Here is a 26,508-nt window from a genome sequence, read left to right on the forward strand (position 1 = left end):
ATGCACTTCACTTGCTTACGTGGCCTACGATTCCCTAAGAAGAAGCCCATAATTTATATCCCAGCCAAAGAGAAGGACGAGAGGGCCAGCTCTGCCTTTGGGAAGACGAGGAGGAAGAAGAAGGAGGCATATTTTAGTTACACGGGGGAAATCCCAAAGCCAGTGAGTTGGGACTCCCTTTATGCAAACTGAGAATGGCCAAGACAGGTATCATGTTAGTGGCCCTGGGTGTGACCTTGACTTCAACTTCTGGTGCAGGAGTCCTTCCTCACACGTTGAGTTCCCGAAAAGTTGGTTGCAAAACAGCTGCTATAAACTGGATCTGTGAACGGCTGCTATCTTCTCCTACTTGCCTTTCTTTCTGTTGGCAGCAACTCTGAACACCTGAGCCCTTGGTGTCTCCCTTTCTTGTATCTGTTGACAGATAATCTGTAAAGTGATTCTTAAACGCCCTCCCCTTTTCCTGCAGAGAGGGGATTCACCACCTCGTCTGTTCTGTCGCTTTGAAGAGTTGCAAATAACAGGTTTTCATTAGATGGTCATCTGTATTAATACTTAGAAATTTCTTGAAGTAGGTAGGCACTCATTCCTTTTTCCTGCCCACCCAACACCTCACCCCATGGCATACAAATTGTAGAAAACAAAATCAGGAAAGTCTACCCCTTCAAGAGAAGCTACGGGGAAGACAGGAAGGAGATTCTCTGAAAGCTGTGTTAAGGCTTGATTTGGGACATTACTTCTTTTTTTAAAAATGTTTATTTTATATTGGAGTATAGTTGATTTACAATGTTGTGTTAGTATCAGGTGTACAGCAGAGTGATTCAGTTATACATATACACGTATCTATTCTTTTTCAGTTATACATATACATGTATCTATTCTTTTTCAGAGTGTTGAGTAGAGTTCCCTGTGCTCTACAGCAGGTCCGTGTTGATTATCTATTTTATATACAGTAGTGTGCATATGTTAATGGGATTTTACTTCTTCATGCCCATGAAGCAAGGCTGAGTGCTCGTGTCTGGAATTGTACCGAAGCCCCCTGTATTCCAGTAGTATCGTTTGGAATCTGTTGTTTATTCTGGGAGAAGAAGGGAAAATGGGATTAAGGAAGGACAGGAGGAGGAGAGAAGGTGTGTGATTCAGAACAGGGTTCTCAACCACAGCACTGTTGACAGCGGGGTCTGGGTGATTCTTTGCGCGGGAGGCTGTCCTGTGCATTGTGGGATGTTGATCAGCACCCCTGGCCTCTACCCACTAAATGCCAGTAGCACCCTTCCTCCCAGTGTGACGACCAAAAATGTCCACAAATAATGCCCAATGTCCCCTGGAGGGCAAAATCACCCCCCAGTTGTGAGCTCCTGCAGGAGATCCTGCATTTGGCCGGAAAGGCCTTCGGTGGGAGTACTTGAACTAAGAAGTCTTCTGAGCATTAGTTTTTCCTTGGCCTGTCCTTAACCTTGTGGGTCTAGCAGGCCGCCCTGCTTCTTCAAGCCTCCAAAGGGTCAGGTCCGTGACCTTGGGTCAGCCTTTCAGGGCACTGGATAAAACCAGAGATAAAAGCAGAGGATAAAACCAGATGTCAGTTGGATAAACGTATTGAGTGCTTAAGTGCCAGCCAGGCCTGCTGCGGGAGCTCAGATGAAAACGATGAGGGCTCTGTTGTAGAGGGGCTCAAGTCCTGCTGTGTGTGTGTGTGTGTGTGTGTGTGTGTGTGTGTGTGTGTGTGTGTGTGTGTGTGTGTGTTGGAGGGCGCATTGAGGAAGTACCTGTAAATTGTGAAAACCACGAGGAATGTTTAGAATCCCACCTCAAACCTTTCCTTTCAGGAAACTGAGGCCCAAGTGTGAGTCTATGACTTGCTAACATGATGTCTCGTGTCTAGTTAGGATTAGAGCCCAGGAGGGGTGATTCTCAGGGCAACGTTCTTTGGACTGTTTCTGCGGCCTCTCTAACTTCAGACAAGGACACTAATGACATAGGCAGTGTGTGACACAGGCTCTGAGAACAAAAAGTGCTCTGGTCCTCAGTGGGGGGATTGTGTGGAATGTAGATAAGCCAGAGGTGGCACTTGGGGAAGAGCCTTAAAGGATGGATGGGATTTGAAAGGTGGAGCTGGGTGCAGGCATGGGAGGTAGAGGTGACAGATACACAGTGGCATGGGGACCGGAAAACTTAGGGACACACCTGAGGAAGAGCAAGTATTCCCAGCTTGGCTGGAGATCCCGTTGGCACAAGGAAGTAAGGCGGGAAATTAGAAAGTGTTAAATGCTCACTAGGATGAATATAGAGTGTGAAAGTCTACTGGAAGCTAAAACTATATTTTCCATCTTCAGGAGGTGCCGGATGTTAACTCTGCTTCTATTAGGAAAAACCAAGGCGCAAAAGTTGAAGTGACCAGAGTTAGTTTGTATTAGCCAAAGGTTATCTTTCTCACGTACCTACAAATTCCCTTCCCTCGCTTTTCCTCAGAGAGAGCTGATAGGTACAATGGCCTAGCTTCCTTCATCACTTCCCTACTATTGTCCCTTTGGGTGGGTCGTATGTTTCCACGGACACATGAATCCACAGAAGCCATGGGTACTCGGGTGCTGGGTTGGAACATACGTTCCTGACTATGGGAGCCTTCACTTCTCTGTCTCACCCTTACGCTGTTTCTGTCCCAGACCCACCCAGACTTCAGTGGGTGCTCCTGGATCTTGGATGCACTGGGAGCTCTGGAGGATTGGTGGCTGGAACGGGTTAGCCTGGAAGCGGTTAGACTGTCCCTCTACAGCCACAGAAGAACAGTCACCAGCAGAGAGATCCTTGAGGCAGTCAAGCAGAGATGCTCTCGGAAGAGCTTGGGAATAAATGAAGTGAGTCTGAATGGCCCTGTTGTTGAAATGATTACACTTGTCAAACAAAATTGGGTCCGTTGGAGGACTGAGCTGGAAGATGAAGTATCTGAGAAGAACCCGCTGCAGTGGTGGTCTTGGTGTGACACACTTGGCCTCTGGGTCTTGCATTTTTAGCCTCTGACTTAATTTGTGAAAATAGGTAAATATATAAAGGAGAGGCACCTTCTCTTGTGTGTGATGCTTGCTTATGGTTTTTAACATTTTTTCTTAAGCACGCATCTGCCCTGTTTTGAGCTTACCTATTGTATTTTTGGACACAATTCAGCATGTTACACTGTGGACTTACCATCGCTCCCCCCACTCCAGCCCCAGGGTAGGGGCTGCTGCACTGATATGAACTGAGGATTTTTTTTCTTAATTTAAGCACCCCTACCTTGACTTATGGAAACTAAAAAATAAAGGGAAAAGGGGTCTGTTTGCTCTTTGAGTATAAGACCCATGACGTTGTTTATCTATATAGCACCTAGCATAACAGCATGTATGTAATAAGTGTCAGTCAAATGTAAAAGCTGGTCCCAACCATGGAAAACCAAACCAATTATAATAGTAGTATAAAAATACAATAATTTAGGAGCAGAAAGAATAAATGGGCTGATATATTTTAGACATTGTGGTCTGTGAGAGCCTGGGTAGGTGACATGAAGGAAAAGAAGGGGGGAAGGATTTGGGGCTGAGGGAACAGCATGAGCAAAGGTCCTGAGGCCGGCAGGAAAGCTTTTAGCTTGTTAGAGAAACTAAATGAAAGTCAGGGCAGCTGGGTTCTAGCAAGCCAGAAAGAAGTAATTAGGAGATGAGGTTGGAGAAGAAGCCTGGGGCCGAGTCATGCAGGGTTGGTTTGTTATTCCAAGGACAGTGTGAAGCTGCTGAAGGATTTCAACTAGGGAACTGACATCTTGTTTAGGTTTTTGTTGTTTTTAGTTGAGGTTTATCACACAGTAAGGTGTATAAATCTTAAGCATACCTCAAAGTTTTACATATGTATGTTTATATATACTCAGAATAAGATACAGCACATTTCCTTCACTGTTGCTGCCGTGTCAAGAATAGATTCTAGAGAATGTGGAAATGGGAAGATTTGTTCGAAATGTTTTGCATGAGTTTAGTGGAGGGATGATGGTGGGCTGCTTGATGGTGGGTAGCAATGAAAAGAAGTGAGGAGATTTGAAATAGAATCTGAGATCAAATCAATAGAATTTGCTAATGGAATGGATATGAGAAGTGAAGGAAAAAGTGATGGTTCCTAAGTTTAGGGCTTGAGCAGTGTGGTGGACAAGGGGGGGCTGGTTATAGAAATGGACAAGACTCTAGGAAGGAGGACAGGTGTTTTGTGAGAGGTGTAAATTGAGATTTGCATTCCGGACAGGTTAAGTCTCAAATACCTGTGAAACATGCAAATGGAGATGTCAAATAGGTAGGAAGGACCAAAGATACAAATTTGGGAATCAGCATAAAATAGCAACATATACATCAGCAGGGATGGGTGTGATTACCTAGGAAGATGGGATAAAAAGGAAAAGAGAAGACAGTTCAGACCAAGACCAAAGAAATTCTAATATTTAGATTCAGGTAGTGGAGAACAGACAAAGGAAACAAAGGGCGGGAAATGTGAGGAATCAGGAGAGGGTAGTGTCGTGGAAGCCAGGAGAGGAGAAAGGGGTCCAGTCCACTGTACACTCTCTTGGGGAGAGTGTTAAAAGGAGATGCTTGTGTCTGTTGCACTTGGTGACATTGCGAAATCTGCCCACTGGAGCAGGGTGGGTATCAGCCAGATTTGAGCAGGTTGAAGAGTGAATGGGAGCTAGTCAGTGGAGACAGCTTTTCTGATGGTGTTGAGACAAAGGGAGAAATTTAGCACTGAAAGGGAACAGAGACTTGGGCTGGTAGTTGGAGAGTCACTGGGTACAGAGATTTTGAAGATGATAGGTACTAGAACACCATTGTTTGCTCATGGGAATTCTCCAGCGTAGAGGGAGATTCAGAAGAACGTAGAAAAAGGCAAAGGACCAAGGACCTTGAGAGGGTGATGGGATTCAGAGTAGAAATGAAAGAGGAGAAAATGTGTACCAATATGGGAAGTTTAGAGATTTGGTATGAAAAAATGAGGAAATCAGTACTTTTTTTTTTTTTTTTGAGTGAAAGTGGAGGAGGGACATGGGAAGTTTGCAGATAAGATATGAAGCTGTTGTCTAAGGGACTGAGAGTGTGAAGCTTGGACATGTATGGACAGATGGCTCCCCAGGACCAAGCACCTGCTTAAGGTCTGTGGTCATGAATTGAAAGCAAAGCCAGTCTTGCTGTGTAACTTTCTCCACGGCATGTGTCTGCTCCAGTGCCTGGCTGCAGAATGCAGAGTGTGGGTTCTGCAGAGTGAACTAGGAAGGAGAGAGGAACAAGGGAGCTACTGCATGATGGACCGTCCAATCCAGGCCAGCCAGGCTGTGGCGGGGAGGAGTGGGAAGAGAGGGGCAAGAACCTCATGGGGTTCACAGAAGGCACGGAAGATGTCAGGCCTGTAAACTGAATCTCAGAGAAGGAATTTTCTCTCTCCAGCGCCGTTTAGTGTTAGCTAACCCATGAGGGCTCTTGCCTAAGAAGCAGGGGTGACACCCAGTGACCACTCCTTGAAGTGCACCTTCTCGGTTTTATGTTGCCAGCAGACCCCAAAGCCAGCTTGTATGAAGTGATCAGGGGGCGTTCTGCTCCACTTGGGAGGGACTCAAGCCCTCCCCGATTCTCCCCATAGTTGGACCACTGGCCCTGCGCTCTCTAAGCGGGGAGAGATGCTGTTGCGCAGGTGGGTAACTAGACATGGACAATCGAGGCATTGAAGGCAACCTGGGGGCTGTAAGCCCAGACGTGGGCTTCCCTGCTAGGTTTCTGCTGTCCTGGGGATCCAGAACAAGCATCTTAGGATGGCTTTGGGAATGCCTAAACCCTTAGGGTTTAGACAAATGCCAGGTAGTGACACAAACCACTTCCAGCCCATGGTTGTCCTGGGGAATTGCCAACCCAGCTGACTCGAGAGCTGAGAGGGTCCTAATGTCTCAAACTCCCCCGAGATTCTCCTCCCCCCCAGCACTGGGGTCTGACTTAGTCTAGAGGGAAACACAGTTTCTCCCCAAATCCTGTCACCCATCACAGGTACCAGGCTTGACTTCTGGGCTAAGGATTTGGTTGCACCTCAGTTAGGAGCTGTGCTGTACTCTTGGCAAAAACACTTAAAATTGTCAAAACGCTTTTTTTGGAAAGACGTCTAAAGACGGATTTCACAGGCTTCCTCTCTTGCTCTAGTATTTTATTACCCCTCTTTATTATTTTTAAAACTTATTTTCTATTGAGCTAACGTTGGTTTATAACATTGTGTAAGTTTCACACGTACAACATTATATGTTTACTTCTGTATACACTGCAGTGTCTCACCATCCATCACCGTACAGTTGATCCTCTTTATCCATTTCGTCCTCCCCCGACCCCTGCCTCTTCCCCTCTGATAACCACTACTCTGTTCTCTGTATTTATGTGTTTCTTTTGTCTGGTTGGTTTATTTTATCTTTTGTTTATGTTTTTGTTGTTGGTTTTTGTATTCCACATATGAGTGAAATCATACGATATTTGTTTCTCTCTGTCTAACTTACTTCCCTTAACATAATACCCTCTAGGTCCATCCATGTTGTTGCAAATGGCAAGATTTCATCTTTTTTATGGCTGAGTGGTATTCCATTGTATATATATTCCACATCTTCCTTATCCATTCATCCACTGATGGACACTTAGGTGGTTCTCATATCTTGGCTATTGTAAATAATGCAGCAATGTACATAGGGGTGCTTGTATCTTTTCAAATTATTTTTTTATTTTTATTTTTTTTGCTGTACGCAGGCCTCTCACTGTCGTGGCCTCTCCCATTGCGGAGCACGGGCTCCGGACGCCCAGGCTCAGCGGCCATGGCCCACGGACCCAGCCGCTCCGTGGCATGTGGGATCCTCCCGGACCGGGGCACGAACCCGTGTCCCCTGCATCGGCAGGCGGACTCTCAGCCACCGCACCACCAGGGAAGCCCCTCAAATTAGTTTTTGTATTCACAGGAAATACAAAGAGGACCAAGGTAGCACACCTAACTCCCTGTGCAATGACCTAAGTTATCAATACTTTTATTATTCTGTCTAATTACCTTTCACTAAGACCTGCTGTTTATCTTTCACTTTAAGAGGTTAGCCAATCCGGTTTTAAGTCCAGGCACAAGGGGGTGAAATGAGGATGTGTTGCAGAGGCATGAACCCTGGAGTGGGGCAGGTTGAGGAAGATGGTTTTGAAGGTGGGCTCCGTGGCATGTGGGATCCTCCCGGACCGGGGCACGAACCCGTGTCCCCTGCATCGGCAGGCGGACTCTCAGCCACCGCACCACCAGGGAAGCCCCTCAAATTAGTTTTTGTATTCACAGGAAATACAAAGAGGACCAAGGTAGCACACCTAACTCCCTGTGCAATGACCTAAGTTATCAATACTTTTATTATTCTGTCTAATTACCTTTCACTAAGACCTGCTGTTTATCTTTCACTTTAAGAGGTTAGCCAATCCGGTTTTAAGTCCAGGCACAAGGGGGTGAAATGAGGATGTGTTGCAGAGGCATGAACCCTGGAGTGGGGCAGGTTGAGGAAGATGGTTTTGAAGGTGGTCAAGAAATGGAAATGGAGGAAGACTGTCTGACTCACCTCTAACCCTCTTCCCCATCTCTTATCTCACAGTCGCCAGCTTGATCTTGATTTTGAACTTAGGGGCTGCCTGGTGTAGTGGCAAGAGTCTGCACTGAACTTGCAGTCAGGTAGTCACTTGCCCATGCCTGTTTCCACATCCGTAAAATAGTGATGGTAATGCCCCCTGCACACAGTTGTGGTAAAAGTCAAGTAATGTACATGAAAGTGTTTCTTTTTTTTCTTTTTGCTGTACACGGGCCTCTCACTGCTGTGGCCTCTCCTGCTGCAGAGCACAGGCTCCGGACGCGCAGGCTCAGCGGCCATGGCCCACGGGCCCAGCCGCTCCGCGGCATGTGGGATCCTCCCGGACCGGGGCACGAACCCGTGTCCCCTGCATCGGCAGGCAGACTCTCAACCACTGCGCCACCAGGGAAGCCCAAAAGTGTTTCTTATACTGACACAGTATAATTTCCCGTGCTCCACCCCCTGAAACCCCCCACCCCGCCCCCGTTCCATTGCCCACGTTCCAATGTCCCCTGGGGGAAATCTGTATTAATGGTCTCTATGCCCACTGCTCCAGTTGCCTTGACGTAGAGGAAATGCAGATCTGGCCTTTGTTTCCAATGGGGATCCTGGCCCAGCCCTGCCCTCCTCCAGCCTTCGCCTTTCTCGCTGCTTTCTGGCCCTGCTCCCTCACTGCCGCCAGCCGCAGCCCTTCTGAGAGTTTGCTGGCTTTTGCTGCTGCAAGGCAGACTGGCTTCACTGTGGTCTCTGTCCACGCCCATAGCTCAGAGGAAGCCTGATATGCGTGTACACAAACCCCTCCCTGCTGGCCTCTGTCTCCTTGGAAAGCTGTTCACTAGCCCATAAAAGGGCCCGAACACTTCAAACAAGTATGAACTCTGAATCAAATCAGGGATTTAAAACTGCGACTCAAATTCAGATCAACCTTCCTTTCTTTCCAGTGCTTGCTGCCTTATCCTCTGAGTGCTTCTCATAGGCTTAACCCTCCTGCCTTAAACCTCCCCCTGGCGGCCACACCCCAGGGGACTTCCGAGTGCTGGGAACGGGTCTAGAGTTCCTATCCCCACTGTAGAAAGACAGTGACAATAGTTAAGCTTTATGTTCATTCCTTCCACGAGTGTTTATTGAGCACCTACTAAATGCCAGGCATTGTTCTAGGAACTGGAGGTCAGCAGAGTAAAGTATAAGACAGTCAAGTCCCTGCTCTCGTGGAACATACATTCTGAAAGGGGAGAAACAATAAACAAATATTTAGTGCACTGTCCGGTAGCAAAAGTGCCATTCAAAAAACCACATCAGGGGCTTCCCTGGTGGCACAGTGGTTGAGAGTCCGCTGCCCCGGTCCAGGAAGATCCCACATGCCGCGGAGCGGCTGGGCCCGTGAGCCATGGCCGCTGAGCCTGCCCCTCCGGAGCCTGTGCTCCGCAGTGGGAGAGGCCACAGCAGTGAGAGGCCCGTGTACCGCAAACAAAAACAAAAACAAAAACAAAAACAAAACCACCACATCAGGCCAGGGGAGTGTGGACAATGGGAGATGCTCCTTCCCATGGGGGGATCAGGGAAGACTTCTCGGTAGAGGTGACTCTTGAGCAGCCACCTGACCAAAGGGAGGGAGGGAGCCATGGGAACAACAGCAGCAAGGAGTCCAGGAACATAGGGAATTTTAAAGAAGTGGATCCACCTATTTAACCAGCATGTAGATCGAGAGACGGAAATGAAGTGTGGATCCTGCCCTCCTGATGGCAACTTGTGCCCTGACTTTTGAGCAAAGCCCAGCCAGGATGGAGGGTGAGCTGGGCATGTTTGAGGAATGTCAAAGAGGCCCCATTTTTTTTGTATGTCATACTGTGATGAACACTTTTTTAAAAAACTGTGATATAATACCCATGACATAAACTTGACCACTTCAACCATTTTCAAGTATATGGTCACGGCATTAAGCACATTGTCACTGTCGGACAACCATTAGCACTACTCCTCTCCAGCACGTTTTCATCTTCCCAAATGGAAACTCTGTACCCATTAAACAACAACTTCCCATTCCTTTCTCCCTCCAGCCCCTGGTAAACCACCATTCGACTTTCTCTGCACGAACCCGTGTCCCCTGCATCGGCAGGCAGACTCTCAACCACTGCGCCACCAGGGAAGCCCAAAAGTGTTTCTTATACTGACACAGTATAATTTCCCGTGCTCCACCCCCTGAAACCCCCCACCCCGCCCCCGTTCCATTGCCCACGTTCCAATGTCCCCTGGGGGAAATCTGTATTAATGGTCTCTATGCCCACTGCTCCAGTTGCCTTGACGTAGAGGAAATGCAGATCTGGCCTTTGTTTCCAATGGGGATCCTGGCCCAGCCCTGCCCTCCTCCAGCCTTCGCCTTTCTCGCTGCTTTCTGGCCCTGCTCCCTCACTGCCGCCAGCCGCAGCCCTTCTGAGAGTTTGCTGGCTTTTGCTGCTGCAAGGCAGACTGGCTTCACTGTGGTCTCTGTCCACGCCCATAGCTCAGAGGAGGCCTGATATGCGTGTACACAAACCCCTCCCTGCTGGCCTCTGTCTCCTTGGAAAGCTGTTCACTAGCCCATAAAAGGGCCCGAACACTTCAAACAAGTATGAACTCTGAATCAAATCAGGGATTTAAAACTGCGACTCAAATTCAGATCAACCTTCCTTTCTTTCCAGTGCTTGCTGCCTTATCCTCTGAGTGCTTCTCATGGGCTTAACCCTCCTGCCTTAAACCTCCCCCTGGCGGCCACACCCCAGGGGACTTCCGAGTGCTGGGAACGGGTCTAGAGTTCCTATCCCCACTGTAGAAAGACAGTGACAATAGTTAAGCTTTATGTTCATTCCTTCCACGAGTGTTTATTGAGCACCTACTAAATGCCAGGCATTGTTCTAGGAACTGGAGGTCAGCAGAGTAAAGTATAAGACAGTCAAGTCCCTGCTCTCGTGGAACATACATTCTGAAAGGGGAGAAACAATAAACAAATATTTAGTGCACTGTCCGGTAGCAAAAGTGCCATTCAAAAAACCACATCAGGGGCTTCCCTGGTGGCACAGTGGTTGAGAGTCCGCTGCCCCGGTCCAGGAAGATCCCACATGCCGCGGAGCGGCTGGGCCCGTGAGCCATGGCCGCTGAGCCTGCCCCTCCGGAGCCTGTGCTCCGCAGTGGGAGAGGCCACAGCAGTGAGAGGCCCGTGTACCGCAAACAAAAACAAAAACAAAAACAAAAACAAAACCACCACATCAGGCCAGGGGAGTGTGGACAATGGGAGATGCTCCTTCCCATGGGGGGATCAGGGAAGACTTCTCGGTAGAGGTGACTCTTGAGCAGCCACCTGACCAAAGGGAGGGAGGGAGCCATGGGAACAACAGCAGCAAGGAGTCCAGGAACATAGGGAATTTTAAAGAAGTGGATCCACCTATTTAACCAGCATGTAGATCGAGAGACGGAAATGAAGTGTGGATCCTGCCCTCCTGATGGCAACTTGTGCCCTGACTTTTGAGCAAAGCCCAGCCAGGATGGAGGGTGAGCTGGGCATGTTTGAGGAATGTCAAAGAGGCCCCATTTTTTTTGTATGTCATACTGTGATGAACACTTTTTTAAAAAACTGTGATATAATACCCATGACATAAACTTGACCACTTCAACCATTTTCAAGTATATGGTCACGGCATTAAGCACATTGTCACTGTCGGACAACCATTAGCACTACTCCTCTCCAGCACGTTTTCATCTTCCCAAATGGAAACTCTGTACCCATTAAACAACAACTTCCCATTCCTTTCTCCCTCCAGCCCCTGGTAAACCACCATTCGACTTTCTCTGTGATGAGCATTTTAAATGCATCATCTCATTTAATCCTCAAAACAACTGGAGGCCGTAGGTTTTGCAGTCATGCCCGTTCTCCAGATGGGGACACTTGGAGGAAACCGTCCAAGATCACACAGCTTCCAAGCAGAGGAGGTAGACCTCAGACCGCAGTTTCCCTGGCTCAGCTCCTGCTCTTAAACCGCCTACCTGGTGGGGGTGAAGGATGCCGTTCTGCTGTCCCTCTGATGGCCTGGAGATGGGTCGGGAGGGTTTAGTGAGGGTTACAGGCCATGTGAGATGATTTTCTTGCAGGGGCTGCAGGGGGTTGTGGTCCTGCCTGTCTGGAAGGAAGGGGCTGCTGCCCAGAGCTATGCGTTGGGGGCTGGGGGGAAGGTAGCTGATTGACATCTGTCTACCTCACTCCTTTCCCACCTTGGTCTTCGGAGCTGCCTTTCAGGGGATGCTCAGCTGCCCTGAGTGGATGAACACGAGCATCTTAGGTGCTTGGCATCCAGCCTGCCAAGCAGCACTATCCCCATCTGTTATTACTAGGACATAACACAGCATTAGGTGCTGCAAAAGGAATCACCCAGGAGGATCAAATGACACAGATACAGCTCGGCGCTGGCATCAGAAGGAAAAGACAAAACAAAGTGAAAGGATATCACAATGGGACAGGCTCACTTCCAGGACCAGAAGAAGTGTATTTTTGAGGATGGGGTGCACACAGAGTTGGGATAGAGTGGCTCTAGCTATTGTAGCTGTTGCTGGGGCCATGGCAACCTGCTGTGTTCTGATACCCAGATCACTGGAAGAGCTGGCAGTCTCCTGGTTTGAGTGGTCTGGGCTTTGAGGCCAGGGAGTCCTGAGTTCCACTCCTGCTTTACCACTTACAAGCTGAAAGAGCTTGGGGAAGTCGCCCTACCCCTCCGAGTCTATTTCCTTCCTTGCAAACATAATCATACCATCTATTCAGGATTGGTAGGAAGAGCAAATGAGATAAGGCATGTAGGATGCCTAGTCAGTGTCTGGTACCTAGTTGGCGCTCAATAAATGTTCACTCCTTGCCTGGGTGGAGCACAAGCTTGCACCCACCGGCCAGGAACCAAGCCTCACCACGGTCAGCACCACCGCCCTCCTGCTGGCTTCTCCTCGCTACCCATCGAGTTCAGTCCTTGATTTGGGAACTCTTGCTACACCATTTGATGTTCAGATTAAGTGGGGAGAGGCCGTATTTAGGAGTATTGGAATTGTGGGGAGCAGCCCGGCAACCCTCCCTCCTATCTTTTGTTGGGGGGACCTCCCTTGCACGCAGAGATACTGGAAGGCAGGATACTGCCTGTGCCTCGCCTCCTACGGTGCAAGCCGACAGGGCCAGGTCCTACCCAGGACTTTGAATCCGGAATGAAGGTAAAGTTGAAGGGAGGGTCACAATCATTTCAGGGCAGTAGCACCCAGCCCTTGGAGCCCCTGTGGTGCCTGCCCATGTCCTAATCCAGTTCTTTAGTCTCCCGCTGATTCTGTGAACACCCTAGGTGCTTTCAACAAGATCCCTTTCCACCTGGGACAAGCAACCAATTTCTATTGCTTGCAAGTAAGAACACTGAGTACTCACAAGTTCTTTGCAGGTCAGTCTGGGGGGACTTCAAGGGGCATTGGGGTGGCAGGAGTTACTAGAATGATGGGACACAGCTGACTAGGAAAGGCACTGGCTCAACCTTAGTGCCACCCTGTCCTCCCTACAGCTGGGTAGTGGGTGCTTAACTGGGGCATTTGCACTGTCAGCTCCAGGCAGCAGCTGAGATTTTTTTTTTTTCCGTTTGGTTGTTTTTGTTTGTGTTGGTAAGTCTTTTCCACTTACAACCCCCCTGCCAAGGTTAAGGCTTTCTTTTATATCTCTCCCACAGAGTCACAGGTGTCTAAACCACCCAAGACAAAAATAGCACTCCATTCTTCTCATAGTATCCCCAAGACATGGAGACTTATTGTCCCCAATCACCCATTCTGATGTTTGCTGCTTTGCTGTCAGCTCATTTTCCTTACATGGATTGTAACTTCTCCATGAAAGCCCTCTGGAGGGTAATAAAATCATTGCCCAACCTTCTCGTCCCTGAGTGCCAATGGTGGGTAACCTCAGCTCCCACAGGGCCAGGCCCTTTAAAGAACGCGAAGTGTGAGGGTACGTGCATAAAGTGTATGTTGCACCCAGCAGGAACGGGGGTAGGCCAGAAGAAAAGGCCTGGAAATTCAGCCACCCCTCTCTTACTGACTGTTGCACCCAATGGAATATGGGCTGCATTTTGAGAGAGCTTATGCATTTTCCAGAGAAGCTAGAAATCTAGAGGCATAAGTAAAATTCCTGATTTTTTAAAATGTTGGCAACTAATTTCAGTTTTTAAAAACTGTAAGCCAAAACAATACCTCTGTGGGCTGGATGTGGCCTAGGGGCTACAAGATTGCAGAGCCTGCATTAAGTGCCTGGGACCTGGTCTGCATCCTTCGGTACTTATGACCAGTACTGACCTGAAACTGGTTAACTGGGCCCCAGGCTTTAGTTGGTCTTGCTCTGGTCCTGTCTCTTCCTCACAGGGCTAGGAGTTCAAGAGCCAAGGGAGAATGACCATGATCCTTCTAGACCATGCTCCTGGTACTCTGGACTCTGGAAATCCCTGCTCAAACGGCCCCCAGCCTGCTTCCAGGGGCTGTGTGGACCTCCATCCTTCCAAGGCAGCTGGCACCGCCTGTCGTGGGCATTTTCAGGCCTGAAGGATGGCTCATTGCAGGGTGGCGGCTGTGTCCCTAGGAATGCACTGTGAGTCCCCCTTTGGTATGGGATGGAGTAGGGTTTGAACGCAGGGGGCAGGACTGCCAACCAGGGTCCTGCATTCGTACGCTTGTCCCTGGCCAGGCAGTTGGTAGGGGTGGGCCTGCTTGTCACTGCCCAGCGTGGTTCACTGATTACCACTGACCCTGGGCCCAGCATTGCATGCATCGTGGCATTTAACTAACTCAGGATGCTTACAAGCCGTAGTCCCTTTCACAGAGGAAGAAACCAAGGTACCGAGGAGTGAAATAAGCTGCCCACAAACTAGTGAGTATTAGAGCCAGGATTTAAACCAGACAGCGGGTAGCAGAGCAGACTCGCTCCCGGCCCAGCCACACTGTGGAGGCGCCTGGCGCTCCCCACCTCCCCTGCACGGCCAGACCCTCCGCGTCCCCCTCCCCCCCTTCCCCCCCAACGGCCCGGCCTCCGCGAGGGCGCGGGAACCGCCTGTCGGGTCGCTGAGCCACAGCTTCGCAGCTGCCCGGGCCTTCCGCGGCCCCAACCCCCGGCCGGCCCGGGGGCCTGGCGGTGACGGCGGCGCCTGGTAGCGGGGGATTTGGATGCTCTGCCGGCGGCTCCCCCGCCCGCACCACCTCCGGGGGTTTGGCCGCCGGGACTTATCTCGGTGCCTTCCCGGCATGCCCCGCTCGCAGACGGCCGCCAGTACCGCGCCCGGACTTTGCCATCGCGGGGGGCCCGGCCGCGGGAGCGCCCCCGCCTGCGTCCCGGAGCCGCAGCCTCAGGTGGGTGAGCCCGGCGCGCCGCGGAGCTGGGGACCGGGGCTCCCCGCGGGCCGCCCCCCGCCAGCCCCTTTGGAGCCGGGTGCACGGGGAGGGCGGGGGTGCGGGAGAGGAGGGGTAGGGGAGCCCTGCGCCCGCGAGGGGGGAAAGGCGGAGCTGCGCGCCCCGGAGCCATCGAGTCCCGCGTGGCGCGCGCCGGGGCGCGTGGGGGTCCCTCCTTAGGTCCTGGGTGTGGCGTGGGTGGTCTGGGTGGCCGCGCAGGGGGAAGGAGGGGGGTCTTGGGTCTGTTTTATCCTTGTGGATTTAGAACCCGCTAGAGGGAAACAGAAGAACTCATCCTGAAACACACAGAGGAGAATACACAAAGAAAGAAGAAAACACACCAAGAAACACTCGTACAGACCGATCACGGAGGGAGACAGTTAACAACTCACAGAAAAGCTCCTACACACTCAGGGAAACATACCCGAAACGCACAGGAAGACAGGAAACAAAGCGGGTGGTCTTGGAGACCTGGGGCAGGGGGAGGGGAAGGGAAACACCGAGAAAGCAAGAGAGGAGGGGAGGGGGAAAAGAGAAGGAGGGGTGGAGAGGAAAGCTGAGACAGGGAAAAATGAAGAGAGTGAGAAGTGAGAGAAGGAGGAAAGACAAAGGGCTAAAGGAGGTAGTCCTTTAGTAGGGATAGTATAGAGAAACACATCTAGAGAAACTGATGCAGGATCCCTCCCCCCACCAAACACAGAGATGCAGAGATGAAAAAGGTAGATCCCAGCCTTCTTACCTTTGTGGGCAGGTGAGCATCACGTGGGAGAGCAGCTCTGTGAGTCCTCTGAGAAGGCTTCCTTAGCACTTTGAGCCAGTGAAGTCCCCCTGGAAAACTCCTACTCATCCTTAAAAGCCCAGCTCAAGCATCACCTGCCCTGAGAGGAAAGCTTTCCTAGAGAGTGGCATGTAAGCACTGGCACTCTGTTTTCTGTGTACTTCTGCATGTGACACAGGCACACGGAGTTGATGGTTTGTCTGCCTGTCTGCCTTTCCCCCCAGCTCCCCAGGTTTTGGGGCCCATGTCTTATTTATCTCCAATCTCCAGAATCTAGTCCAGTGCTTGGTGCATAGTAAATGAACAATAAATACTTATTGAATGATGATCAGGAGCATTTGGACCCTCCAAGACATAGAACATAGCATTAAATCCAAACAGAGAAGATGTACTGTCCTGGAGTCAGAATTCTAGGTCAAAGCACCCTTTTTTGCAGGTGGAGAAATTAAAGCCCAGAGAGGGGAGAAGACTTGCTCAAAAGGACACAAGTAGGAGACCTGCAATGAAATAACATTGTGAATACATGCCTCCCTGAGATGCCATTGTTCCTCCAGCCTATGAGTTTAAGATAGGTGTGAAAGAACGACCTAAATGAAAACAGGCAGTGTGAATAGGCAAGGAACACTTTAATACCAGTTGTAAGTTTCCAATGCTGAAACTCACAATCGAAACTTTCCCCAGAATATTTAGAATCCTCTTTCCTCCTTAGAAAGGACAAGGGAGCTGGACGTCCATCTCAGTTTGAGTGGATCGCTTTCTGCTTCCTGACTACGTAAACTTGGACAAATTACTTAACCTCTCTGGACCTCGGTTTTCTCAACTGTGAAATGGGGATACTGATACCCACCTCATAGGATCGTTAGAAGAGTGAACACATACCAAGTGCCTGGCACAGAGTAGACCCTCAGGGACTACAGTCCCACCCTTCTTCTTAGGTGGGTGTTCTTTCATGCGCCTGGGGCAGATGTGAAAACAACAGTGCTAGTGGCAATGTTTCCTTTTGTCCCAGGTTGAAAAGGCCATCCCCGTTTAATTGGGGAGCAAACGCTTTTAGTAAAGGAAAAGATCAAATTTGGGGCATGACCTAAAATGGGTCTTGATTCTGTTCAGGCCCTCCGGTCTCTCCAGGTGACTTCGGGGAACCTAGCTGCCCTCCCCCTCAACCCGCCAACAGGGAGGACCCCACCATCACACTACTTTTCGTTGCTTCTTTACCAGGCTGCTCTGCCCTTGTGTCTTTCGAGCTTCAGCCCATGCCGGGGATTGACCGGGACTGAGGGAGCCACCTGGAAGCATGGAGACCGTGGTGATTGTTGCCATAGGTGTGCTGGCCACCATCTTTCTGGCCTCGTTTGCAGCCTTGGTGGTGGTTTGCAGGCAGCGCTACTGCCGGCCTCGAGATCTCCTGCAGCGCTATGATTCCAAGTGAGTGGTCCAGGGAGGGGAAGGAGGAGAGAGGGGCTGTGCCCTGGGGCCCCGACAAAAGAAAAAGAAGTTTGGTGCTGGGCAAGTGTCGTTCAGCTTTTTACCTCTAAAATGGTACCCAAAGGCCGTCCTTCCCTACAAAGACCTCAGAGCTCAATAAAGCTCCTTATACTCCCCCAACATCCTGAGCCACCTCGGAGTCTGTCTCTGAACATGTGCACCTAGCACAAATCTGTCCCAGACTGGCCAGCTCACTGGCCAGCATTTGAACAGGCCAAATCTCTTTCCAGCCAAACTCATAGGAACAGAAATCCAATGCCCACATTCCAACCACATTTCTAAGCAACAGACACTTGGGGCCGTGAAACCCCAGCATAGGATCACCTCTCTGCTCGGATTTCTTCATGATGCTCTTCATGTGAAACATACTTTGTAAGCAAGATCCCTTTTTCAGTTTAGGGATATTTTAATTGATAGATCCCAAGGGACCCTGGCCACTAAACCCTTAGTTTCTCTTACCCTTCTATCTGAATCCTATCAGCATCTCTGTTGAGTGGTTAATAATTAGTAAATGCCCATTTGTATGACCCAGGAAAGCTCTGCTGTGGCGTCTCATGTTTTCAAGAACCCTGTTGTAAAGTAGGAGGTATTTTTACTTCGCCTGCTTCTCTAGTATAACTAGGAGGGGATGGGGCCGTGTGGTGGACCAAGGTCGCTCCCAGGAGTTGATTCTGCAGAACAAGTACGGGACAGTTTGAGTAATAGGAACTTTAGCTTCTCCATTAAAGGTAGGTGTGAAGGGCAAATAAGTTACAAACGGATATTATTTTGTCCCAAAGGAGCAGCCCTGTCTAGTACATCTTTGTAATTCTTGTGGTTGTAGCCCTGCCTTTCTCTTAGTGGTGCATCTTGTTCTGTATCACTTTTCTTGTGTTTTTGTGCTCCTACTTCCTTGACTCACTGTCTAGCCATGTGCCCTGCCCACAGTGCAGTCCCACCAGCCCCAGGTTTGGCTCCAGAGCCAGTCCCTGCTTTAACTTACTCACTCCCTTTATCCTTTCGGGCGGATATGTGGGCCTCGATGAGGAGAGAGTCAGCAGCGGTGGTCCATCTTGAAACCACTTAGCTGGGCTTTCCTTCCAGGCCCATTGTGGACCTCATCGGCGCCATGGAGACCCAGTCTGAGCCCTCAGAGCTAGAACTGGACGATGTCGTCATCACCAACCCCCACATCGAGGCCATTCTGGAGAACGAAGACTGGATTGAAGATGCCTCGTAAGGCCTGGGGGACCATTTGCTTTCCTGCAGCCGCCTGGGGATGACGACCCAGGCTCCTGGGTGCCCTTGCACGGCCTCCTTTTCCAGAGCCCTCGACTGAGCGCCCAGGAGCGCTGTGCCACTTGCACCGAGGAGCACTGGGTCATTTGCTGCTCTTTCCCCTGCCTTCACTGTGGAGGGAACTTAGAATATGACACCACGGTGTTTGCCCTTGCTCTCCCCATTTTGTAGACCTGAACACTGAGGCCCATAGATGTGAGGCAGAGTTGTTCCAAAGTCGCCCTGATGTGCTTGGGTTATCCTTGGGGCGCCTGTGAATTTGACCCTCAGGCTCCAGGGATGCTGCCTTTGTCTCCGGTGTCTCCCTCGGAGACCCCTCCACCCACCAGGAGATGCCGTAGCTTGAGAAGAGCATGCCGCTCCCTTTCCTGTCACCCAGCCGTTCATTCACTGGGCAGATGTTTACAGGTGTGATGTGCGGGCTCTGGGCCAGGCGCTGCAGCTATGGAACTGGCGGTGGAGGCAGAATTCTACTAAAATACAGTATTTCAGAAATGATGGGGGGGGGGTCTCTGTGCGCGGTGCAGCGGACACGCGGAGGAGGTGGCGTCTAGAGCTGCCTGGCCGGAGGTGGGGCTGGATTTCGTGAAGGCTTTCCCAGAGCGGGTGCCTTTTGTCCTGGGTCCTTTTCTGGCCGCACCGTGCGGCGTGCGGAACTTCCCCCACCAGGGATCGAACTCTTGCCCCCTGCAGTGGAAGTGCGGAGTCTTAACCACTGGACCGCCCAGGCTGAGGATACCGGGAAGGATTCCCTGGGTGGAGGAAACAGTCTCAGAAGCTCAGAGCTCTAAAACAGCATGGTTGGGTGCAGGAGAGGAAAGGGAAAGACGGGACAGAAGGTGCCTCCTGGTTTAGCTCCTGGGCTTGTTCGTTTTATCGCCGAGGCACCCCTGTTCTCAGGTGGTGTCCAGCTGTGCCCACCGGTCAGAACTGGATGAGGCGCGGAGGTGGTGGCTGGAGGGAGGTGGGCCTCTCAGGAGTAGCACTGACAGATGCTTCTTGTCTCCCCAGGGGTCTCATGTCCCACTGCATTGCCATCTTGAAGGTAATACTCTGCGATTTCCCCAGGAGAATAAGGGGTGGTCACCAAAGCATCCATGTCCACAGACCATCCGAGGGGAAGGACCTTTGGGAAGAGTGCTGACCTGTGCGGGAGACCTTTTGTAACATGCCTGACCGTTGGAGTTTCTCCTGTTCACTTCTGCTCCCTCTGGATGGTCTGTTCTGCTTTAGAATATTCTCAAGGCCCTTTCCACCTGGTCCTCACACAGGCAGTCACTAACTGCATTTTCACTGACCATGGAGAAAGCTGTGTGCAGAATAGAGACTATGTTTAGGGGGAGACGGGGCTTCTCAGCTTCTCCTGGGCACTTTCTTTCATGAACAGGGAGCTCAGCCCTCGACAGCAAGTGGAGTTCTGTACTGGGGCTTCTGCAGTTACTAGAAAGTTCCTCACCAGCCCTCTTTGACTGTGACAGTAGTCAGCCAGACGGGACAATCAGTGTTAAAAAAAAAAAAAGCCAGACCGTGAGTACTTCAACTTGAAGGCTGACGTTTTTCTTCTAATACCTGCAGCCTCCAGGGCAGGGTGGAGAGTTGCATCCAATTTGCATTTGGGGAAATTTTTATAGTTTGGGGTAATTTTTATAGTTTTGGCATTTGGTTTTCAATTCTTGCCTCACACTCTCCTACTTAATAGGATAATAATAATATTGAAGTGTTTGGCCAATGGCAAATATCGTTCATTTCAGTAACCTGGCGAACCGCACATTTCTCTTTCTGTCTAGCAATTATTCAAGATTTCAAAAAAAGACAGCTTTAAGTGTCATTCAGTACAAAATATTAAAAAGTCTTTCATCCCACCTCTTCTTCAGCTGTTCTCTTGGGGGACAAAGAAGAGCCTGGTGGGACATGGTTGTCCCAGAGTCCAGGCTTATTATTGAATTCCAAGAATCTCTTGGGGTATAGACGTGGTTATAGATGGAGATATATGGGTCTAATGTCTAGAGCAATGACACCATATTACATCGCCCTTCTCCCAACCAGGATGTGTCCTGGCTCTGGGTTTTGTCCCCTGCCCTTGCCTCTTGGAGGAGGGGGAATGAATGACAGCTGAGGTGTGGGTTAAATCAGCCAGAAGGTGTCTTATTGGATTGGACTCTGGTCCATCCTGAGAGTCTTAGATCAAAGGAGAGCCTCTCATCTTCCTCTTGGGATCTCGAGGCCCTCTTGCTTGGCCACATGCCCTTGAATCCCTGTGATGGGGCCTCGAGGGAAGGGCCTGGGCTCTCTCCTTGGGGGGCTGTTGGGCTTCTTTCTGCCTCTCTTTTCCAGCCCCAAGTATAAGGCAAGTGATGGAACTTCTTTGCCAGGGCCTGCAGCACATCCAGGTTCTGACATCGGGGAGGTGTGAAAGTGGGGAGCAAAGCTTTGGGGGCGGCCAGCATTGTTGGTGGATGATGAAAAAGGCCACGTGTCCTAGTCTTGCTGTTTTCCTGCTTTTTTTCCAAGGCCCTTTTATCATCATCTTGACAGACATGTGAAAATGTTACCCTAGAAAAGTGCTGAAATAAGTTCCACTTTTGGAGGATGTGCTTCAAGGGCACAGTTGCCCTTTGTCTGTCCATAGTTCTGAGCGTGCCCATGGAGATCTTTATCGTTTTGGAAGACGAAGCCAGGAGGTGAAGGAATCGAGAGAGAAAATAGGTTTTTGCCCTTAAGTGAGAAGGTGAAATTAGAGCACATGATTTTTCTTAGACAGATTATTTCAGCTCAGACTTCTCTAAGCCGAAACCCTGACCCTGATCTGAGGTTCCCACCCCTCTCTTCTCACCTGGCCGCGTCCTCGGGTTTGCCTTTTCCATCATTTCCTCTCATCTCGGTGTACTTTTCACTTCAATCTGTCCGTTAGGTTAGGGGGCCCAGCTGTGAGATGGGGGGGCGTGTTTGGCTTTGTGGGGTTGGCAGAAGCCCTTGGGGGAGCTGGGTCCCTCCTCGTCACCTCTCTCCTCCCTGCTGTGGTAGATTTGTCACACTCTGACAGAAAAACTTGTTGCCATGACAATGGGCTCGGGGGCCAAGATGAAGACCTCAGCCAGCGTCAGTGACATCATCGTGGTGGCCAAGCGGATCAGCCCCAGGTGAGGCCCCCATACTCCTCAGGGGAGGGGGAGGGGAGGGGCCAGCAGCTGGGATGGGGGAAAGACCAGGCTCTCCTGAGACACTCCAGGGGCAACTTGAGTGGTTTATGTCCCACACATTCCCAGGGCCCCCAGGAGGGTTTAGACGCTGGGAGGCTTTCAGGCTAAGGTGGTGTCAAACGGCTCCCCTCCCCTCCAGAATGCCCCCTCCTGTAGGCCTTTTGGGAAATGCCAGCATATGATTAGTGCTGACTGGCTCCTTCCTCAGTCCCATGCCAGCCAGGGCTGCTTTCCTTCCTTTTGCCACACCTTCTTCCTGGGCTCCAGGCCAGCAAGCACATTTCCCACTGGTGCCCACACCCCTGTGTGCAGTGACCTCCTGGCTGGCGTCTGTAGTGTAGACCAGCTCCTCGTCTCTGTGCTGTCACCCCCGGCCCCATCCAGGGCCCAGCCAGTAGCCTCCAGGACCGGGTGGGAGGTGAAGAGATCATTCAGATCTCCCAAATTCCAGGCTGTCTGCAGAATACCATGTGGGAGGCAAGCAGCAGGATTGTAGTCAACAGCTCCACCCCCTCATTTGGGCTCGATCTTGTGAAGAAAATAAAGCCCTTCTCTTAGAGGGAAGGGTGGTACTAAGTTGGTGCTGCCATCTGGTGGCTGGCCTGTGGCTGTGCCTGAGTTGGGAGTTTTTCCGAGTTCAGGATGTTCTCTTTATCAGCCTCGGAGTTCCAGGGGTCCTCGCTTTCCACGTTGCCGTGGCCTCGGGTAGATCACGAGGAAGCAGCCCTTGGAGGGAACATGAAAGAGTTGGTACACTTGAACTCTGTCCAGGGAGTTCAGTGAGTTGAGAACCTGGGAGGGAGATAACCCAGAAGAGTTCTTGGCTTTCTCTGGAGCTGCCCTGGGTGGGTGTGGCTACTTGAGTGGGATCAGCCGAGGTCGGCCCTTGGCCTGAAGACCCTCCGGCCCAGGCTCTGGGCAAGCACCAGACCTTCCTCTGGCCTCCCGTGATTGGTAGAGGCTGCATCGCTCATATCTGCCGGACCTTCCTCCTGCTTCTTGTTACTTCTGAGAGCCATCCCAGGGGCCAGACGAATTCATGTGACCCCAGGTTACAGGGCAGCATCGCCAGGAGGGCTCAGAGGAGGAAAGAGCTTGAGATTTCTGAGTCCCAGTGAAGTCCTGGGTGGTCAGGATTAGCAACGGTGCTAGAGCCAGGGTGTGGCATCGCTCAGAGGGCAGACCTCACCTGGTGCTCACTGGCCCGTCCTACAGAGCACCTTGGATTGCTTCCAGAATGATCCCTGCCATAAATCAATCAGGGGCCTTGCTTTCTCTTTTTGCCCTCACACTTCTTTCTCCTTCTGGCCGTTTTTTGTCTCCGCTGTTTTTCTTGCTCCATCTATTCCATATAGTGTGTTGATAGCATGTTAGTTTCAAGAAGAGGGGCTTCAGCTGCAGGGCAGAGAAAGGGGCCGGCTAAGATGGGCACTGAGTGACCACACCTCTGTACTTCCGCACCAGCCCCTCAGTCCCAAGACAAGGACTTTCAAGGGCATCTGTTTTCAAGTGCCTTTGGGAATCAAACAAAACATCGTTATTTTTTGCTTCTTGACTATCAAGTGGTCCAAGAGCAAAGGTTTGGATGAAAACCTTGAACCATGTAAATGAGGATGAATAGTAGCTCCTTCTAGAATTTGATTAAAAGAAAATTAACCGTGAACTGTACCGTGTGCTAAAAGAAATCCAATGGAGTAGTTTGAATCCAAATTAAACTTGGAGGTTTTTTTTTTAGGGTTCTATATAACTACCTTTAACCATTTAAAAAAATTAAATGTAAAAGTAACAAACACTTGTAAAAGTTAAAACGTTGCAGAAATAGAGTATCTGAAAAGTGAAGGCCCGCCTAATTCCACCCCATCCTAATTCCTGGAGATAATCACTGTTGACTGGTGAGTATTCCTCCAGACTGCCCCTGCCCGCTGCATTTCACAGCTTTTGTTTATTCATTTTTCTGCAAATGAGATCAATCAGACTTTACATATTGTTTGGCAATATGCTATTTTAATGTAGTAGTATATCTTTTTTAAAAAAATATATTTATTTATTTTATTTTGACTGCATTGGGTCTTCGTTGCTGTGCGCGGCATTTCTCTAGTTGCGGTGAGCTGGTGTTACTCTTTGTTGTGGTGTGAGGGCTTCTCATTGCAGTGGCTCCTCTTGTTGCGGAGCATGGACTCTAGGTGTGCGGGCTTCAGCAGCTGTGGCACGCGGGCTCAGTAGTTGTGGCACACGGGCTTAGTTGCTCCGCGACATGTGGGATCGTCCCGGACCAGGGCTCGAACCTGTGTCCCCTGCACTGGCAGGCGGATTCTTAACCACTGCACCACCAGGGAAGTCCAAATGTAGTCGTGTATCTTGAACATCATTCCAGATGTGCGAACTTGTACTTTTTAGACCATTGGAGCTAAAACAAAACCAGAAGAAATACTCTCTAAACTGGATCTTAAGTCTTTCTGTTTAAGTCCCTGTCTGAGAATGCAGTTAAAGTCCCTAAAGACTGGGTCTGGAATATCAAAAGAGAAGCATAGGGATAAGGAAAGAAAGGAAGGAGAAAAGGCCATAAGAAAAGCGAAATACTGAAAACCTTTTGCCTCCCCCCAGAGTGGACGATGTTGTGAAGTCAATGTACCCTCCGTTGGACCCGAAGCTCCTGGATGCCCGGTGAGAGGGGTGGAGTGGGCGTGTGTCTTTTCATGCTGGAGGCTCCCCGTGTTATCAGATCTGTGAGGTCGGCTGTTCGGGTTGTGGGGGAGAGAGCTGTGTTGGTGGGTTCCCAAGGCTGCCTGGGCTTTGGGTAATGGTCAGCCAACCAGCGATCAAAGCCTGGCTGGATGCTGGCGGCCAGGGCTCTTCCTGAAACCCCAGAGGAGGAAGAGCCAGTCTTAGATTTTGAATTTTTGTGATTAAACGTCCACCCAGGCCAAGTCCTATCTGCACCTTCCCTCCCTCCCACTTCCCCCATAGCTCTCTCTGCTCTTTGGACGCCGGAAGCAGCCATGCCTCAGCTGTGAGTGCTGCCCAGTGGGTCGCTGGTACGGGTGGTGGGCAGGAAATGAGAATGCAAGTGACAGGTCAGCTAAAGCTGTGCTCACCTTCCACAGGACGTACCCAGGAACCCCTGTCTCATGATCCTCCCCTAATACGCAGAGTGTACTTAGGCTTTTGAGATTGTTACGTTCCTCTACCAGTTATAAACCCACTTAAAAAAAAACATGTCCCTTTGTCTCTCAGATTTATATGACCGTTTCATAGGCCCACTGTGTAATAATTGCCAGACAGGCTGTGGGTCACGGCAGTTCAGTTGGTCTCTCCGCCCCACTCCTATTACTGCCCAGCTGTGTTCATGGGCTAGTCATCTGTAATGCATTCCCAAATGCACTGTGCACACTCATTATATAGAAGATATTCTGCACTGAATCTTTCAATACTGAAAAAAAAGGCTCCTCCTCAATTTAGTTTGCAATTAAATTTTTTAGGGTGCGGTAAACCAGCCCTGGGCCTCATTGATTCAGAATCATTAAGTGATGCCCGAGGTGGGGTATGAATATCCTGTCTTCAAGGGGGCAGCAGTTGGGGATGTGCTTATCCAATTGACTAGATCCAAATTGTCCCACAAAACCCTCTTCTGGGAGATGTTAATGGATGTGTTGCAGAAAGTGGGCTCCCAGTCTTAAATAAGTCAGTGAGACTCAGAGTATTACATTCTCCCCTTAGAGATTTATCACGTGCGTCATCTGAGAAGGGCTTCAGTTACCTTTGTTTAACCCAGACGTTCCCAACTTTCTTTGAGCATCGAACCCTCTTTAAATTACATACTCAGCAACCTCCTAAGGAAGGGACTCCAGCTTGGGGAACACCAGTCTAGACTCTATCCCTTTGGGCTTTGGGGCAAAGTCCCTTAGATCCTTCGGAACCTGATCCTGTTGTTTTTTCTAGGACAACTGCCCTGCTCCTATCTGTCAGTCATCTGGTGCTGGTGACCAGGAACGCCTGCCACCTGACCGGGGGCCTGGATTGGATTGACCAGTCGCTGTCAGCTGCTGAGGAGCACTTGGAAGTCCTTCGAGAAGCAGCCCTGGCTTCGGAGCCAGATAAAGGTCTCCCAGGCCCTGAAGGCTTCCTGCAGGAGCAGTCGGCCATTTAGTGCCTACCAGCCAGCAGCTGGTCACAGGGCCAGCCTGCTGCCATGGCTGAGTGGCTCAGCTGTGCCTTCTACTTCTTCCTGTAGAGTTAGTTGTTCTCCACGGCTGGGGAGTCCAGCTGTGTGTGTGTGTAGTAAAGCAGTCAATGCCTCTATTGTAGTTACAAATGGTGGCTGGTAAGTGGCAGTCTAATCCCACAGTTAGGGGAGATGACAGTCACCATCTGTACAGCAGAGCTTTGAAAACTGGAGGACTGTAAGCTTTATTTAGCTCACCTAGTGTTTTCAAGAAAATCCAGCCACCATCTAAGAATCAGGAGGTTTCACATTAAATCAGAATGTCTGGTTTCTCTCGAACAATCAGAAGTTGAGGCAACTCTGATCTGCATTTTCCACAGAGGACAATCAACTGGAACTACATAGGAGTTGCCTCTCTTGACAATACTTGTACTCTCTCACCTGGCCTGTTTCATTTATTTGTATTATCTGCCCGGTCCCTGAGGCATCTGGGTCCCTCCTTCTCTTTACAGGTTTGGGTTTGAAGGTGAGCAACGTAGAGTTGATCATTCCCTGTTTATCATTATGCCTGCAA

At 50.2% G+C, this 26,508-nt stretch overlaps 2 protein-coding genes across 9 annotated transcripts; both read left to right on the forward strand.

Moving 5' to 3' along the window:
• On the forward strand, positions 1 to 14,797 carry H2BN1 (H2B.N variant histone 1). Its single transcript, XM_055089786.1, has 3 exons — positions 1 to 162; positions 2,664 to 2,855; positions 14,630 to 14,797. Exons 1-3 carry the CDS (start codon positions 1 to 3, stop codon positions 14,795 to 14,797), a joined length of 522 nt encoding a protein of 173 aa, XP_054945761.1.
• TMEM98 (transmembrane protein 98) lies at positions 14,770 to 26,508 on the forward strand. 8 transcript variants are annotated; one of them, XM_007113826.4, is made up of 8 exons: positions 14,770 to 14,992; positions 17,028 to 17,234; positions 18,378 to 18,509; positions 19,584 to 19,617; positions 21,597 to 21,712; positions 24,377 to 24,436; positions 24,740 to 24,782; positions 25,712 to 25,900. In XM_007113826.4, exons 2-8 carry the CDS (start codon positions 17,104 to 17,106, stop codon positions 25,796 to 25,798), a joined length of 603 nt encoding a protein of 200 aa, XP_007113888.1. In that variant the 5' UTR covers positions 14,770 to 14,992; positions 17,028 to 17,103; the 3' UTR covers positions 25,799 to 25,900. The 8 variants fall into 8 exon arrangements, with proteins under 8 accessions (XP_007113888.1, XP_007113883.1, XP_007113885.1 ...); XM_007113821.4 differs by lacking the exon at positions 24,740 to 24,782 and adding an exon at positions 15,783 to 15,940 and having other exon boundaries at positions 14,776 to 14,992; positions 25,712 to 26,508; XM_007113823.4 differs by lacking the exon at positions 24,740 to 24,782 and adding an exon at positions 15,783 to 15,940 and having other exon boundaries at positions 14,776 to 14,992; positions 17,054 to 17,234; positions 25,712 to 26,508.

This window comes from Physeter macrocephalus, chromosome 14 (assembly GCF_002837175.3).
Source record: "Physeter macrocephalus isolate SW-GA chromosome 14, ASM283717v5, whole genome shotgun sequence".
Taxonomy (NCBI): Eukaryota; Metazoa; Chordata; class Mammalia; order Artiodactyla; family Physeteridae; genus Physeter; species Physeter macrocephalus.